This window comes from Panulirus ornatus, chromosome 18 (assembly GCF_036320965.1).
Source record: "Panulirus ornatus isolate Po-2019 chromosome 18, ASM3632096v1, whole genome shotgun sequence".
NCBI classification, from domain to species: Eukaryota; Metazoa; Arthropoda; class Malacostraca; order Decapoda; family Palinuridae; genus Panulirus; species Panulirus ornatus.
Window position 1 is genome coordinate 3,339,483 of NC_092241.1, and position 18,271 is coordinate 3,357,753.

At 45.0% G+C, this 18,271-nt stretch overlaps 1 protein-coding gene across 1 annotated transcript in view; it reads right to left on the minus strand.

Annotated features, from left to right (window-relative positions):
• LOC139755182 (uncharacterized) overlaps positions 1-18,271 on the minus strand; it is a 622,641-nt gene that overhangs the window by 71,758 nt on the left and 532,612 nt on the right. The window contains 1 exon segment of the mRNA XM_071673354.1: positions 10,744-10,842. Within this exon segment, the coding sequence (XP_071529455.1) occupies positions 10,744-10,842 (99 nt within the window).

Genomic DNA, 18,271 nt, shown 5'->3' on the forward strand with positions numbered 1-18,271 from the left:
CCTGCCCTTTTGCGTGGGTGCCAGGCTTCACAGTCTACCTGCACGTACAGTGGACAGTCATTGCCCTGCCTATGCTTCTCTTCCCCCACAAGCCATTATGGTAATACCCTAACATACTATCATGGTGGCTCGCCTCCTGTGGGAGATATCTGTTTAGAATCGACCAGAGAAATACGGTAATTGGTAACAGAAGTAACGATCCTCTAAAACCCAGCCTGAGGACTAATTACTCTTTTTGTTTTGTTTTTGTTTTTGGTCGCCTGCTTAAGCAATCTTCGACCTAGCTGTTGGCGTCGGAATGTAAGGACCCGTTCCTCCTTGTCTCTCCCTGTGGTATGGTTCACGTTCCACCCCTGACGTCGGTCGGACTCGGCCACTATCTGTTTTCCCCGTCTTAAATATTACTACGTTCAGCTTGTATACGTGTGTAGTGTTTAGGGTTGGAGTTATATCGACTTTCACGCACTGCTGACAATGGTGAATACGATGCAGTTTCTTGAAGCATCTTGGGTGCCGTGTTGAGTCGATCGCGTCACTGGCGGGATCAGTGCCCGTGTGCAACACTGGCAACATAATTCTTCCCGGAGAACCTCACTCAAGCGACCCAGTTATAGTTACCACTGGTTTCTAGCGTAATTGACGTCCACCCCGAGCACGGGGTTACGTCTCACAGTCGCCCATCTCCAGGCGTCGGACAAGTCATGCGCTGCTTATACTTTAGTCAGGAGTGAAGCCTTTCCGCCCAATCTCTTATTTTCTGATAAGTTAATTAAACTAATATCATTCATCACTACACCATCCATATCTTGAAGAGAGTGCATGTATGTGTGTGTGTGTGTGTGTGTGTATGTGGCGTATTGCATTCTTTAAGCACGTCGAATCTTTGAGTCTTACTGAGGGAAGATGACCTTCCTCAGGGAAACCGTGCCAATTTACGCGGTGGTGTGACGAAGCAATGGCTTAACCTCGGCCGGGAAGGACCTGCCACCCGGGAACTCCTCCAATTTATGATGTAGCTCAACAGTTGCCAGATGCTGCTGTTCCCTCGTTGGCCATGTGACGTCATATAAGGTCGGAACACCATCAGCTCTTCTGTTGACCGAGGCCCAACACCAGCGCTTCTGCAGGGGTCGAACTTGCCGCGTTTCAACATCATGTTTAATTAACAGCACTTCCCATTCACAGCCGGAGCAACCTGGCCTTATAGTGTTACTTGATGCGTCATGTGTTGTCATCTGATCACAGTATTCAGAGGTTGCCTCACTTCCTCTCTTGTCTTCTCTTCGGTAATATCGCGTTCGCTCCCAGCGGTGAGCAGAATCATAAACCAAGCTGGTCAGCGTATGTGTGGATCAAGTAATTTCTGTGCATTACGTCGTATATGTATGATGATCTTAATGAACCAACAGTTACGATGATAGCTCTCTTCTTCTCTCCCTTGTGTGACACTTCACTTAGGGCTGGGCTTTTCCTCCTGTGAGAGGCTTCACTCATGGGTGGGCTTCCTCTATCCTGCGTGAGGTTTTACCCAGGGCTAGGCTTCCTTCATCCTGTGTGAGGCTTCTTCCATGGCTGGGCTTCCTCTTTCCTGTCTGAGGCTTTATCCCGGGCCGTAGTTTAGCAACATCAGAAGTTCTACAAAACGTTAACACTGGGAACTAGGGCTTCAGATTTCAATATAGTCTGAAGAACTCCTCCAACTTATCACTCTATCATCTCTTTGACCCACCTGCTAATAATATGAAACCCGATGCATCAGACGCTGGAGCCGAACCCCACATTATCTAGATTAAGCTACGAATGATATTCAAAAGGGAACAGGTTGTGACTTCAGGAGATATGAGTGACATTTGTGCAAACAGTAAAGTGCGTCTGCTCTTCCGTCTGGTTGTCCCTTTGTCTCTGTGTCCTATTCAGTGACTATCAAATGTGTCTTCGTCTGTCAAGTTATTTGTTCTGACGTAGTCTTTGCTGCTTCCCTAACGTCACAGCCAAGCTCGGCTCACTATCTAGCTTCTTCACTAAGCAACACAGTAATAGCCATTCACTGGATTATGTCACCTCTACCCTGAGTTAGTGAACACTTGACTGTCCCGGTGAACAAGCTGATGTGACTCTAGGCTCTTGGCGTGAGTGAGGCTGTGGCGTACTAGTAAACATGAGTAAAACTGGAAACGCACGCAAGGCAGGGATATCCCAGGCTCAAGATGTCTGCCGGGACTAACTGAAAGGACCAATGGTAATCTGAGATATGCCAGGTACCGTTGACATTCTTGGCTGCGTTTCCAGATTTCTACCATGAAAGGAAGCAGTAAAGCAGAAGGCCCCATATGGCTGTGCCCCAACCCTGTGCTCTGGCCTGCGACAGTCATCTACTTGTGGTGACATGGTTATGGCCCCGGTGGACCCTGGTGGACCCTGGAGGACCTCGCCCGTGGTCCTGGACTGAGCCTAGACACGGAACTCCGTGGGCGTGCGCGCGGCCGGGACTGGTCGCTCCTAACACTCTACCTAGGCACGTGGACGCGTCGCTACCCAGAGTGACGTGGGCGGCGACTGAAGCAAGGAGAAGGAAGAGGATAAGAGGAGGAGGAGTAAGGTAATATGTACACATGCAGATGCATCGACCACGGCCACTGACAGGAAGTGATCACTAGACTGGACATTTTCCCACAAGAGGAACCCTTAACAAATACCTGAAATAAAAAAGAATAAATGAGAAATTAATTCACCTTCGCAGCAACCATTCAGTCAACTGCACTAACTGGAGCCATGCGATACGAGCCAGGTCAGTTGGTTCCTGAAGGACGCTTCAAGCCTCGACCTCAACAACACCTGCCAGTCTTCGAAAGACTTAAAGACCATCTGGTACTGAACCAAGGAATATCATCCCAACTGTCACAGATGGTCTATTGAAACACCAGCATGTCCATCTGGTACTCGGAAACATCAATGTTACCAATTGGCTACAAAGGGTTACCATCTACACCAAGTGGTTGCTGAATATTGATACTATTATCAAATGGTACTTGAAGATCACTAAGGCGATCGACTAGCTGAGAATCGTAATCGCAGGACCACATATTGCCTGGAAGTCACTATCTAGATTAAGTGGTACTGGGAAGTCATCACCAAGACCAGGTTGTACTTGAATGTCATCAGCGAGACCAACTGTTATGTAAAGGTCATCATCAAGAACATCTGGTTCTGGAAAGCTTTCACAAAAAACAAATGGTGTCTCTAGAGGCTACCATTATAACTATCTGATACCTGATGATAACCAGCAAGATCAACAACAATGTGAAATTAGCCTCCAATGGGTACTTTAAGGTATGTATGTGAAAATTACGAACACTAAATGATGAATTTATATGATCAACTGATGCTTGAAGGTCAGCAAAAAGCAAGTGGTACCTGAAAGACGCCACTAAATTAAACTGGTTTCTGGAAACTATGGAAGCCAAGTCTTGCTGAAAGGTAGCACTGAAGACCAACTGGTCCTCGAAAGATATCTCCAAAAGATTGATTGGGCTTTCGAGGACACAGCCTACAACAACTGCTGCCTGAAAAGGACGTCAGCTTGTTCAGTATGGGCTGAAAGGATAACACGAAAGTCACCTGGTATCTGGAGGAAAGCATCTCAACTAACTGGTGTTGGAAAGACAGACATCACATTGACAAACTAAGGCATACAGACCCTACCAAGATTGACTCACGCGTGGGGGAAATCATCAATCACCGATTAGCTCTCTTAGGAGTACCGGGGCCTTTTGATGTCTGATGTACATTAGTATGACTAAATGGCGTCTGAGGGACACCATCATAACCACTTGGAACATGAGGAATACACACAAGACTAAGTGCTACATGATAGATGGAAGTATATCCACATGGCGTCTAATAGACATCAGCAACACCAAAAGATGCCAGACAGACGCATGTAAGACAAACTACCGGTGGTTGATGAACAACGTCAAGATTTCCCAAATCTGTTCAAGTGATGGTAAACGGACACCAGTAAGATCAGATGGTACATGGTTGATACCACTCACGCTTACTAGTACGTGGCGGAGACTAACTTACATGGCAGTGAAAACGGAGAACATCTGGCACCTACTGGAAAAGGAAAAGACCAATTACATCGGAACTCACGAGACCAAAACCTAATGAGCACAAAGAACTAACTTGAGTTTGATGAATGCTGCCAAAACCATCTGTCTGACGGACTTCGAGAAGAACAGATCGAGCCTGATGGTTACAACTAAGAGCAACTGGTGCTGCTTGAGGAACACCATGATTACTAACTCATCCTTAATGGACACAATTAAGACTCTTTAGTTCCTAAGACACAAGACCAGGTGTCTGATGCATTCAGCACGATCTCATGATGTCTGGAGGATATCATAAAAAAGTCAGCTAACATTCAACGATAACCACTGCCTAATGGATACCACGCAGACCAACTGCTGCATGTCTGATACCACGAAGACCAACTGCTGCATGTCTGATACCACGAAAACCAACTGCCGCCCGCTGGACACCACGAAGGACAACTGCTGCCTCGTGGTTACAATGAAAACTAGATGCTGCCTACTGAATACCATGAACAACAGCTGGTGCCTGATAGACCACACCAGGACCAACTGGTGATTGATGGACACGATCAAGGCAAACTGATGTTTTCACCAACCTCATCAAAGCCAAGTGATACAGCGGATAAAAGAGGAAGATTATTTACTGCCTGACAGACGCCAATAAGACTAACTGATGACTCATGAATATCATAAAGACCGACTGGTGTCTGGTAAACCCCATCAAAACCAACTGGGCAATTGGGGATCGGTGGATACTGTGACGATTTACTAGGGACTGATAAATCCTACCAAGTTCAACTGCTACCTTGTAGACCCCACCAAGACCCGATGATACCTTACTGTTCCCACTAAGATCAACTGGTACCTCATGGATCCCTCCTCCACTAACTGGTGCCCCATGGATCCCTCCACGACCAATTGGTAACTCATGGATCCCTCCACGACCAACTGTGCCTGCTGTACTGCACCAAGACCAGATAGTTCCTGATGGATACTAAGAAGATGAACTGGTGCCCGAGTGACTCAACCAAAAGAGATTAGTGCATGGTGACTTTATAACGAGCTGGTGTCTAAATTGGGGCTAATGAAACCATTTTGATCATGTCAGTTACCACAGATGTCTATTGGTTTGCGGTGGATCCCAGTTAAACCAGCTGGTGTCTGATGAATACAAGAAAGGTCAACTTAAGTCTGATCCCACGAAGACCAGCTGGTGCGTGACTGAATATCATGAACACTGACTTGAGCCTTATAGAGACCTTAAGAACCGACGAGTCCAAAATAAAAGAACAAAGATGGATTGGTGCTTGACACTAACCATGAAAATCAGCTGGTGCTTGATGGACACCAAAAGGACCAAATAGCACTGGATACCATGAAAGACCAAGTGGGATCTCGTGAACACCACGAAGACTAACTTTTGGTTGATGGACACCACGATGCTGAACAGCTGCATCTGGTGCTCAATGGGAGGACCAATAAGTGTACAGACTAACTGATACCTGACGAAGCCCGTCAAAACTACCTGAGGCGGGTACCGATACCATGAAAAATACTAGCGGTTGGTGGAAACCTGTTAAGACCAGCTATTTCCTGACGTATTCTACCAGGAACCAAATGGTAATCGGCTGATGCCGCGGAAACCAGTTGATGCCTCATAGATCCCATGAAACCCATCGGTGCTTGTCTGACACTGCCGAAACCAAACGATGGGGAAGCCTCAGCTTGTGCCCGAATGACAAGATCAACTTAGAATCATCGTCTGTCTGAAAAAACAACCTCATTAAGACGTAATGGCCTTATTATGAAATAAATCTCTGGTTAGTGAATTAGTCTTGCAGTCTGAATAGTTTTTTTTTTCCGTTTTGAGCCTATCATATGAGACATTGGCAATAACACATAACATCAAGGTAACATGTCTGCAGAAAATTTTCTTTATGAAACATTGAAATGTTTTTCAGTACTGTAAGAGGATTCATAAGATCATGTCTCAATGATATCATCCCTATGGTATGGTTAGGACATAAGTGAGGACGACAAGTTTGCAGTTTTACAAGATTTTGAAGAAATCTCTGACTAGTAAAGTTGTCTCAACCTGTGTGTCAATGCGTTTATCTTCTTAACTTGCTCAAGGAAACACTTTTTGGCTTATTGTTTTGCATGAGACTGTACCATTACTCTGCACATTGTCAGACTAAACAAGCGAGGACCAAACACTTGTTTCGTCAGTTATAAGACTTTCTTAATTTCTATTTTGTCAAGACATGCGAGAGAATCTTATGCTTCTAACTTTAAAAAAAAAGGAAAGCTGTGAGGGAACAACTCCTCTCTTATCAGTATGACTAATGGTGAAATTTGGTGTCTATCACAGACCAAAATGTGCTCATTAATGATGGATTGATTAGACTATTTTATAGGTCACATGAAGCAATGGAAAGCTAAGAGCTAAGTCATGAAAACAAATTCATCTATAAAATTGTGGAAACTGTTCTAGAATACTAAGATCTCATAACATTAATCAGATCACCAATAAAATAATGACATCATCCTAAGTTATCATCCGTGCTTACATGTTGTTATGTCCGTGCTTAAAAAACTCAAATTTTTTCTCATCTCATGGCAACTACTGGGATAAAAAGAATAGATATATATGTATATATATATACCCTAGACTAGTAAAATTTTTAGATTCCTTAAAGAAGGGTAATGTTACGATAAACAAGAGCAATTATCGATCATAATGACTTAAGGGGATGATCGTTAGCTGATGATTCAGGACTATAAGATGTAATATGTCAAACATGCACACAACTTTGACTAGTTCTCATAACCTTATCATAACAAACTTCGAGTATTTTAGCTTGATGTAACAAGTACCTCTACAGACCATAGAAAGCTGGCGTGTTACCTAGATTTTAACTGTGTCTATGCAATGCCTCTTTATCGTTAATTACTTTAGTAAGACCAACAACGAAAGACTAACCAAAGACCAATTCAAAAAAAAAATCATATATATATACCAACCAAAAAGGCCAACCAAAGTATAACTTCCAGACTCAACGCGTTTCAAAGGAGGAAACAGAAATATGTGTGTCTCTAGGTGGTTCATGAGGAGCGCATGATCTCTGTGATACATAACAAAATCCTGGGCTTCGAAACCACATCGAATCCAGCAAACGATGAAGACTTACAAGTTCGAAGAGGCTTAAACCACGACCACAATGTCCTGTCTTATTGGACAACTGGCAGCTGATTCTTGGCTACAAAAATGATAGACATAAAAGTTTCTCTCAGGGTCATTCTGGTACTCGTTTGCTCTACCCTCTCGCTGACGACAGAAACATCTGAACGTCGGAGAGATGGCCTGGCAGTTTGGTGTTCTACGAGTCTGTAACCCTTGGTGGATCATCATACGGGAGGTCATCGCTGACAGTTCAGCTCTGACAGTTAAAACACTGATAACGAAGCCCCGATGTAGTCAAGCACTAATTAACGTAGCGCTGTACGAGGTGACCTCTGACATATCAGTTCAGACCGGAGCTCCAGCAGTGGAGGCGGCTTTGGCCGTGTACTTGTGGCTGCTCAGCGAGAGGAACTGATGGAGAAGGTCAGAAAGCGTTGGCCCTCAGCGCTCCCGGGCGGGTTGTGAGTTCATAGTAATACTGGTGTGCTGACCTTACCCCTCATGGGTATGCACCAGCCCAGAGACATTTGAAACTAGACCAAAATACGTCTGGGATGTGGAAAAATATCAAAAAGTAACGAAAAAAATAAAGAAGTCCTGGACCGACCAAAACACACTTCCTACTTTGTGCAAAAACAAAATGGCATCGACATTTACATGGCACCAGCTTCCAGGGCATCCGTAAGGAGCCTTGGCTTCAAAATCTTGCTATAAGAAATAATATAATAAATGAAATTATAAGAAAATAACTTTGTTTCCAGAGATCAAAATCAATTATCTATGGAGAAAAAATAAGATAAAATGAAATTCTTGTGGAACCAGAGATGTGAGGTCGGGAGCTTTCCCGTCCCTTTCCTGTGAGTGTCCGTGAGGTGGTGGTGGTGCGGGCGTTGGGCGATGGAGAGGGGAGGGCGGCCGGGGGGAACCGGGCTGGCTGACGGGCAGGGAGGGAGGGTTGGGGAAGGTGGAGGGGGTGGATGGGCGTGCATTTCGGCCATGCATCATGCACAGACAACTAGACCTTCATGCGGCATGCAGGTTGGCTACATGCTAATATACCAAAGCTGATCATCTGTCTAATGCCCCATTAAGCTAAGCTTACTGATGGGGTTGTCTATATCATATAGATCTTTTATCATCATCTAGTACGCTAAAGAAAATTATTATCTCATTTTTCTGTGTGTGAAAATGGTGGAGTGATGTAGTTTAAGCGCCTTGTGCCTGTGTTTAAGGGGCCATTATGTCACTCAGTAATATCTTTTTAGTGCCTTGTATCTAAATTTAGGGGATTGTTATTATTAGTGTATGTATAATATATAAGCAATTAAGTCTATAAACTTTATATAAAAATGTGATAAGAGCAGGTTACAAAGATCTAATGTTGAATATCATCCTTCCCTGACTGGGAAAGGAAAAAAAAATAAATAATGCAGACCAAAAATAATCATTTCATATGAAAAATTGATTCAGTGACCCACACTATAACAGATGGTCAACTTGTGAGTCGTCTTCAACAAGAGGACAAGACCTACCTGACGCAGGGACACCCACCAACCACACCCGGACCCGCGAGGGCACGCCGCCTCCTCCATCACTGGCCATCAGGACGCGTCGCACGTCTGTGCGCGGCTGTTCCCCTCCTGCATTATAACACGTCTTCTGCACTCGCATATTCCAGTATTCACGTCTCCTCAGGGAGGATCTTTTTCGTGTGTAAATTTGCCGTATGTTTTGTCCATATATGGGAACTTTTAGCTATCCAACTAAATAGATTTATTCCGATTTAACCTACAATAAAGGAGACGATTTTCAAAGCTCGTTGTTACGTGGTGCCCTGTACAATCTCAGCACTTAAGGTAAGGTAATAACATGTTTCGTTTTCTGTTTGATGTCTTTGATATCATCAGCGAGGCTCTCCGTCGCATGATCCTGTTAACGCAAGACATAAACCGAAGATATCTTGTTTTTACGAGTTCTATGCTCAACACTTCTTCCTAGATCGTCCTCCGTTGTTGGAGTGAGTACAAAGACACGCTCCTCTGTTACTGTAGCGAGTTTCTCTGTTGTTGTGGTGAGAACAAGTACAAGATTCTTGTTGTGTAGTGAGTTAAAGTGCAGGTTTCTTGTTGTGTAGTGAGTACAAGTGCAGGAGTCTTACTGTGTAGCGAGTACAAGTATAGGTTTCTTGCTGTATAGCGAGTGCAGGTTTCTTGTTGTGTAGGGAGTACAAGTACAGGTTTCTCTGGTGTGCAGCGAGTACCAGTACAGGTTTCTTCGGATGATTTGCATGTGAACACAGTGTTACCAGCTTGTGCTACTGCTTTCAGTCGTGACCTGAGAGTAAAGGACGCATAACTGTCTTAAAAATGGAAGGCCTGGCCACCCCTGAGCGAGGAGCATCCTGCTGGAAGGCCTGGCCACGTGTGGGGGAGGACCTTCCTGCTTAGCCCCTGGCCACGTTCAAGAGCAGTAAATGTCGTAACTTAACACTGCTCGCCCCAACTTGAGATGAAAAGAAGCTACTCTGAAAAATTCTTGTTTTCAGAAATGTGTAAAGTCTAACGAAGTGTCTTCATCCCTCAGTTGTATACGGAAACATCTCTGTGTGAGTAGGGCACCTTTGCTTCTGATTACCTGAGTTGATTAGGTGGTATTATGTAATGGTCACACGTTGAAAGCCACAACCTCACGGATCATATATGTTGTAGGTAACACCGTATTACTGACGCTGGAGAAATATACATAATGGGATGCCATGGTTCTGCTTGCCTGAATGTCCTTTGACACTGGTGTTGTGTGGAAACTGACAAGAGGAATTAAGTCAGATCACCTGGTCCTCTAGCAGGTTCTCGAAAGACTGTAGTGACCCAAGGTCGCTACAGTCACCAGACTGGAGGCGAGAGAGGCCACCAGAGTATGTGATTCATGATTGTTCTTAGTAAGACATTGTTCGTTGGAGTTCCACTCCTCAATCTGAGGTGGTACGGTAAGGCGAAATGTACGTATGAGGTTAGTCGGTGCCTCTTTTGTGGTGCTGAGTTCAGCTTCTGGTGGACGAGTTAGCCTCTAGCTCCACTTCCTGCAGCTGCTTTATCCCGTACGACACAGTACAACTAAGAAGCACTACAGAAGCGGTCACTGCTCTTCAGCTGAGATTAGAATTTACTGAAAGAACTGGAACTCATAAATACTGCGTGAAGAATGATGGAGGCAAGTGTTTTGGGAGCAACTGAATGAATGTGTCAGCAATTTTAATGCGAGAGATCGGGCATCAGCGATGGGTGATTTGAATGCGAAAGTTGTTTCTTGTACCACCGATTACTTTGCCAATTTTGGCGAACGGGGCGGGAGTGTAGGCGTGCGTGGTGGATGTCCCGCGACAAGCAGGGAGTGTGAAGGTGCAGCGGCGGCAGCACTAGACAAGTGTCATGCTAGGTGAAGCGTGCAGGCCAGGCAGGCACCTACCTTCTTGCAGTACTGGCACTGGTAGGCGCCGCGACCTTCGTGCTGCTCAGCCGCGTGCCGCATGATGTTCTCCTTACCCAGCACCGCGAGACCGCACACCTGCGGAGACGAGCCGTTAGCTGCTGCAGCTGCTGAGGAGGAGGAGGAGGAGGAGGAGGAACAAGCGTTAGCTGATGCTGCTACTGCTGGAGGAACGTTAGCTGATGCTGCAAGAAGAGGGGGGGGGGGGTATTAACCTCTGCTGCTGGTAGGATTAAAAGGGTGTTGGCTGCTGTTGTCTGGGCGGAGAATGCGGGACGCCAGCTCTTGCTGCTGCTCTAGGAGGGCTTGTAAGGGCGTTGGCTGCTACTGCTCCTGGAGGAAAAAAGGAAAGACGTTAGTTGTCATTACTGGGGGTAGGAGGAGACGCATTAGCTACTGTTGCTGCTGGGGAGGAAGAAGTCTTCGCTACTAATGCCATGGAGGAAAGAGGAGGGGATCGGCTCTTGCTACTGCTGGAAAAGGGATGGTTGGGCGTCGACTGCAACCGCTGTGGGGGAAGGAGGGATTTGTTAGGTGGTGTGGTAGGGAGGCGGGATGAGGCATTAGCTGCCACTGTTGGAGGGGAGAGGAAGAAATAAAGGCGTTATCTCCAGTTTGTTTTGGAGGAAGAAGAGATGTTTTTACCGTAATCGAGTCGGAAGGGAGGAGCGTTAGCTGCTGCGCCCATGAGAAGCAGGAAAGATCGTTAGCAGGGTAGTGGTGGGAATTAGCTGCTGGATGCTAGAAGAGTGACAGATGGGCTATAGTGGCTACTGTTGGAGGGAGGTAGAAATAACAAATAACTGCTTGTCGTTGCTGAGAGGAAAATTTCCGACGCTAGTTTAGAAAGACGGAAGTAAGGTGTTGCTGCTACCAAGAAGAGAGAGACATTAACTATTGTTGCTGCTAATGGAAGTGAGGGACACTAACTGCTGCTGGTGAGGGAGGAAGGTAAGGTTGGGGGAGGGAGGGGGGTCTGGCTGTTGCAGCTGCTGGTGAAGGGGAGGGAAAGGACGTTCGCTGTTGCTGCTAAAGGAGGAGGAGGGACGTGAACTATTGCTAAGAGAGGAGGGGAGGGGTGATGGAAGTTAATGCAGAGAGAGAGAGAGAGAGAGAGAGAGAGAGAGAGAGAGAGAGAGAGAGAGAGAGAGAGAGAGAGAACAGCTGATGCCTCTGGAAGGAATGGATGATAATAAGTGCATCTAAAAGTCGAATGGAGAGCGGTTAACTACTGATACTGGAGGAAGGAAGGAGGAAGGAAGGGAGACCAGATATTTCTGTGGCAGGAAGGAAGGGAGAGTAAAGGGTTTCGTTAGCTGCTGGAGAAGTGGGGGAGGAGGAGGAGAGGTTATTTGCTGCCTGGGAAGGGAACGAGGAAAGTTAGCAACTTGGGGCAGAAAGGGACGGTCTTTACTGTTATTTGTGTGGGTGCGGGCGGAAGGTGCGATGGTGAGTGAGAGGAGAGGGTAGAGGGTTGCCGGGGAGAGGCAGTGTCCCACAGCTAAGAAAGTTCTCTTGGGCCCGGGGGCGCTTAGCTGCTCTTGGCACCTCAACTATGTTATCTCACTACAACAATTCAAGATCACATCAGGGTGGGAATTAATTCTTAGATTACATACAATATGTGATATTTCTTTGGAAATACCGATAACTTTTATTTTCTATATTGAAGGCTTCAATCACAGACAGAAGTCCACATCAAGGCCTGGCCTTAATTGAAATTTAGGGAGAATTATGAAAGGGAAAAAGAAAAGACATCTACCTGACGCATTATGGGGAAAGTTGCAAGATTTCAATAAATCATCAGAAATATATTAATTGGTTCACGTGCAGAAGGTCGATACCTTGCATCACTTGAGAATATCTTGCGGCAGCTGATTCAGTTGTTGAGTATGAATATTTTGTTTCATTTTTTAACATTATCATTTTCTCAAGGGATAACGCATGTCACAGACACTGGCCACCAGTTGGCACAGACTGAGAATTGAACGAGATCCCCTCCATACAGCAGGGTCTCGACACACACACTTCCCTGATACCCCCCTCCCGTTTTACTTTTTCCAAAAGAAGGAACAGAGAATGGAGCCAAGTGACGTTATTTCCTTTAAGGTCCAGTCCTCTGTTCTTAACGCTACCTCGTTAACTCGGGAAATGGCGAATATGTATGAAAAAAATAAAGAAAAAAGAAATATATATATATATATATATATATATATATATATATATATATATATATATATGTATATTTTTTTTTTTTTTTTTTTTTCAAACCATTTGCCATTTCCCGCGTTAGCGAGGTAGCGTTAAGAACAGAGGACTGGGCCTTTTTTGGAATATCCTCACCTGGCCCCCTCTGTTCCTTCTTTTGGAAAATTAAAAAAAAAAACGAGAGGGGAGGATTTCCAGCCCCCCCGCTCCCTCCCCTTTTAGTCGCCTTCTACGACACGCAGGGAATACGTGGGAAGTATTCTCAATCCCCTATCCCCAGGGATAATATATATATATATATATATATATATATATATATATATATATATATATATATATATATATATATATATATATATATTATACTTTATCGCTGTCTCCCGCGCTAGCGAGGTAGCGCAAGGAAACAGACGAAAGAATGGCCTAACCCACCCACATACACATGAATATACATACACGTCCACACACGCACATATACATATCTATACATCTCAAATTGTATGGGAGGGTATTGATTGAGAGGGTGAAGGCATGTACAGAGCATCAGATTGGGGAAGAGCAGTGTGGTTTCAGAAGTGGTAGAGGATGTGTGGATCAGGTGTTTGCTTTGAAGAATGTATGTGAGAACTACTTAGAAAAGCAAATGGATTTGTATGTAGCATTTATGGATCTGGAGAAGGCATATCATAGAGTTGATAGAGATGCTCTGTGGAAGGTATTAAGAATATATGGTGTGGGAGGCAAGTTGTTAGAAGCAGTGAAAAGTTTTTATCGAGGATGTAAGGCATGTGTACGTGTAGGAAGAGAGGAAAGTGATTGGTTCTCAGTGAATGTAGGTTTTCGGCAGGGGTGTGTGATGTCTCCATGGTTGTTTAATTTGTTTATGGATGGGGTTGTTAGGGAGGTGAATGCAAGAGTTTTGGAAAGAGGGGCAAGGATGAAGTCTGTTGGGGATGAGAGAGCTTGGGAAGTGAGTCAGTTGTTGTTCGCTGATGATACAGCGCTGGTGGCTGATTCATGTGAGAAACTGCAGAAGCTGGTGACTGAGTTTGGTAAAGTGTGTGAAAGAAGAAAGTTAAGAGTAAATGTGAATAAGAGCAAGGTTATTAGGTACAGTAGGGTTGAGGGTCAAGTCAATTGGGAGGTGAGTTTGAATGGAGAAAAACTGGAGGAAGTGAAGTGTTTTAGATATCTGGGAGTGGATCTGGCAGCGTGGAAACATGGAAGCGGAAGTGGATCATAGGGTGGGGGAGGGGGTGAAAATTCTGGGAGCCTTGAAGAATGTGCGGAAGTCGAGAACATTATCTCGGAAAGCAAAAATGGGTATGTTTGAAGGAATAGTGGTTCCAACAATGTTGTATGGTTGCGAGGCGTGGAATATGGATAGAGTTGTGCGCAGGAGGATGGATGTGCTGGAAATGAGATGTTTGAGGACAATGTGTGGTGTGAGGTGGTTTGATCGAGTAAGTAACGTAAGGGTAAGAGAGATGTGTGGAAATAAAAAGAGCGTGGTTGAGAGAGCAGAAGAGGGTGTTTTGAAATGGTTTGGTCACATGGAGAGAATGAGTGAGGAAAGATTGACCAAGAGGATATATGTGTCGTAGGTGGAGGGAACGAGGAGAAGAGGGAGACCAAATTGGAGGTGGAAAGATGGAGTGAAAAAGATTTTGTGTGATCGGGGCCTGAACATGCAGGAGGGTGAAAGGAGGGCAAGGAATAGAGTGAATTGGAACGATGTGGTATACCGGGGTTGACGTGCTGTCAGTGGATTGAATCAAGGCATGTGAAGCGTCTGGGGTAAACCATGGAAAGCTGTGTAGGTATGTATATTTGCGTGTGTGGACGTATGTATATACATGTGTACGGGGGTGGGTTGGGCCATTTCTTTCGTCTGTTTCCTTGCGCTACCTATATACATATATACACATGTACATAACTCATACTGTCTGCCCTTATTCATTCCCGTCGCCACCCCGCCACACATGAAATAACAACCCCCTCCCCCCGCATGTGCGCGAGGTAGCGCTAGGAAAAAACAACAAAGGCCACATTCGTTCACACTCAGTCTCTAGCTGTCATGTATAATGCACCGAAACCACAGCTCCCTTTCCACATCCAAGCCCCACAGAACTTTCCATGGTTTACCCCAGATGCTTCACATGCCCTAGTTCAATCCATTGACAGCACGTCGACCCCGGTATACCACATTACCAATTCACTCTATTCCTTGCAAGCCTTTCACCCTCCTGCATGTTCAGGCCCCGATCACTCAAAATTTTTTTCACTCCATCTTTCCACCTTCAATTTGGTCTCTCACTTCTCCTCGTTCCCTCCACCTCTGACACATATATCCTCTTGGTCAATCTTTCCTCACTCATTCTCTCCATTTGACCAAACCATTTCAAAACACCCTCTTCTGCTCTCTCAACCACGTTCTTTTTATTACCACACATCTGTCTTACCATTTCATTACTTACTCGAGCAAACCACCCCACACCACATATTGTCCTCCGCACAACTCTATCTATAGCCTACGCCTCGCAACCATATAACAATATATAAAAGCTTCGACGTGTAGGGAAAGAAGCAGGTATCATAACGGCCCACCCTTGAGTTACCGATGGTGGGTCTCTCAAGCAGCCAGTTCTCGGGAGCAAAAACCAAAGTAATACCTATAGAAGAGGGAAAGTGAACTAACATTGCGACGTAGGGCAAAGGAGATAAGCTTAGGAGTTAGCCTGGGACAGTTTATAAGTCGGACCGCTTTCGAGTCGACTCTGTCAAGTAAGGATGCAGAGCTAGAACCACCCCCAGTGTGATAACAGTACGCCATACAAGGACGAATCAATCCCTTGTATAAACGGAACAACTGTTCAGTAGAGAAGTTTCGACATCTAAACAGGACACCCAGTTTCTTAGAGGTAGACTTAGCTATTCCTGTGATGTGGGGTTTCCAGGGAAGAGTGGATGTTATAGTAATACTAAGTATAGTTATCTAGTCAAGAGGTGGAATTCCAGAACCGTCAAAGAAGAGACGAGAGTTGAGAGTTTTCGATAGAGAGATGGGTAGAAACTGGGTCTTGGAAGCATTAAACTTAACAAGATTTTGTCTGCCCCAGTGGGATATCCTGTCCAAGTCTGAGTTTATTGAGGAAGCTGTTTTAAGACGAGATGCAGATCGAGTGAGAGATGAAGGATCGGAATTGAAGGATGTGGACGAATGCAGTGTTGAATAGCCAACGTATGAGAATTGGATTATTTGAGGAGGAGGAGAGGAAATCGTTGAAAAGAAGGAGGAAAAGTGGGGGACAGGACAGAACCTTGAGGGACACCACTGTTGATGGAGAAAAGGGGGTGGCTGATCCATCAACAACCACAGAGATAGATCGGCCAAACAGGAAGCCAGATATGAAGGAGCAGAGAGGGAGGGAAGCCAGAAGAAGGGAGCTCAGAGATAAGACCCTGATGGCAGACATTAGTAAAACAGGAAAAAATAACGTCAGTGGATCTCGCCTCATAGAAGCCATACTAGTGATCAGAAAGAAGATTGTAATTTTCGAGGTGTTTAAGGATATGGGAGTTGAGGAGGAATTCAAAGACTTTGGAAATAGTAGATGTCAAAGCAGTAGGACGATAGTTAGAGGTTGCTCAGAACGGTCACCCTTCTTAGGGATGAGATGTATTAATGCATGCCTCCAAGGAGAAGGAAAGGTTTGGTTTTTAAGCTGAAACGTAACAGACGAGCGAGATCAGATGCAAGCTCAGAGGAACACCTGTGCACCAGGTGTGACCTATACTTATATGCCACAGATAAAGAAGTGACTTTTTTTCCTTCAGAAATATCGTAAAGTCACTTTTCTCACTGTCCTCAAGATGAATGAAAAGCAAAATAATGGTTAATAGATTCAAGAAGACATTCTGAGAGAGCATTCTAAGAGAGCAAGTGATCACCAGGTTGTCTGAAGCCTTTGGTCAGACATGAGGTAAATTCCTAACGTTTCACTAAGGTCAGTCGAGGCCTCGAGCTGCTGGGAGCGTTAACATGACTCCCAGGATATGGAACTCTTGACAAGTGGTCTTCACTCAGTAGTAATCATTGTCTGGTGTGGCACTGTAACACCTAAGCGGTGAGATAATTCAAGCTCATGGGCATAACTTCCCAAGCTGCTGCCGAAGGAAAAATAAAATGTAGCAACTCCAAAACTATCTCGGGATAATTTCAAAAATTGCCGAAGGGTAACTTTCTAACTTCTCCTAATTACCGTAGAATATCCTTCTAAACTGTCGTGGTGTAACTTCCCAAACTAGTACAGCACAGAGTAACTTTCTGAACTTCAATGGTGTAAATGCTTAAACGGCCGCAGAATAGCTTTCTAAATTGCCGTGGAGTTACTCCCAACTTATCGCAGAATAACTTTCTAAATTGCAGTGCTGCACCTTTCCCAAACTACCGCACAATGTCTTCTTAAACTGCCGCGGTGTAACTTCCCAAACTAGCGCAGAATAACTTTCTAAATTGCCGTAGCGTGGCTGCCCACACTACGATGATGTCATCACCCAAACTCTCCTGGAAATAACTTCAGCTACCTTTGCAGTAAGTTCTCAAACTTGACAAATTCGTAGATGGAAGCGGCGGTGCGAGAGTATGGGTGTTCTCACACGCTCGACGCGTCAGTGACAGAAGTGCCTTATGCAGAGGGTCGTGGGTGCAAGCGCAAGGGCTGACGAGGAGGAGCACAGACGTAGACGGGTGTTGGTCCACCACTCGCCAGGTTTGGCTGTAATCAGTCTCCTGCAGAGACCACGTCCTTCACAAAACTCCTGACCCTAAAGACCATACAAATGCATTTTTCCTCTTGCAGCTAGACTTCCAGCTATGATACTTCGAGCACTTTATCAAACCCAGCGATGCTCGGCTGCAGAAAATATCATCATCTCTATACCGGATTCGGGAGCCACATATTCTCGAGCCATCTTTGATGTAAATATATCAAAACTTATTGAGCCTGACCTCAAGGGGGTTAGCTGTGTTTGGACTGGTTAAGATGAAAACAAAATAATATTATTACTGATTTAAGAACTACTTGGTCGATTTTAACTAAAACCAAATTCAACGAAGGTAGCCTAGGGAAAGTGAGTTTAGATTTGGTACGGTAGATTCTGAAGGAGAATATCAGTACTCCTCCAGCACCAGCGGTAGTGACATTCCCGGCCCACAATTCCGGTGCCGTCGACCGCCAGCCCTTGATATCAACCTACGGACATATATTAATTATATACCTTTATCGATGGAAAAGCT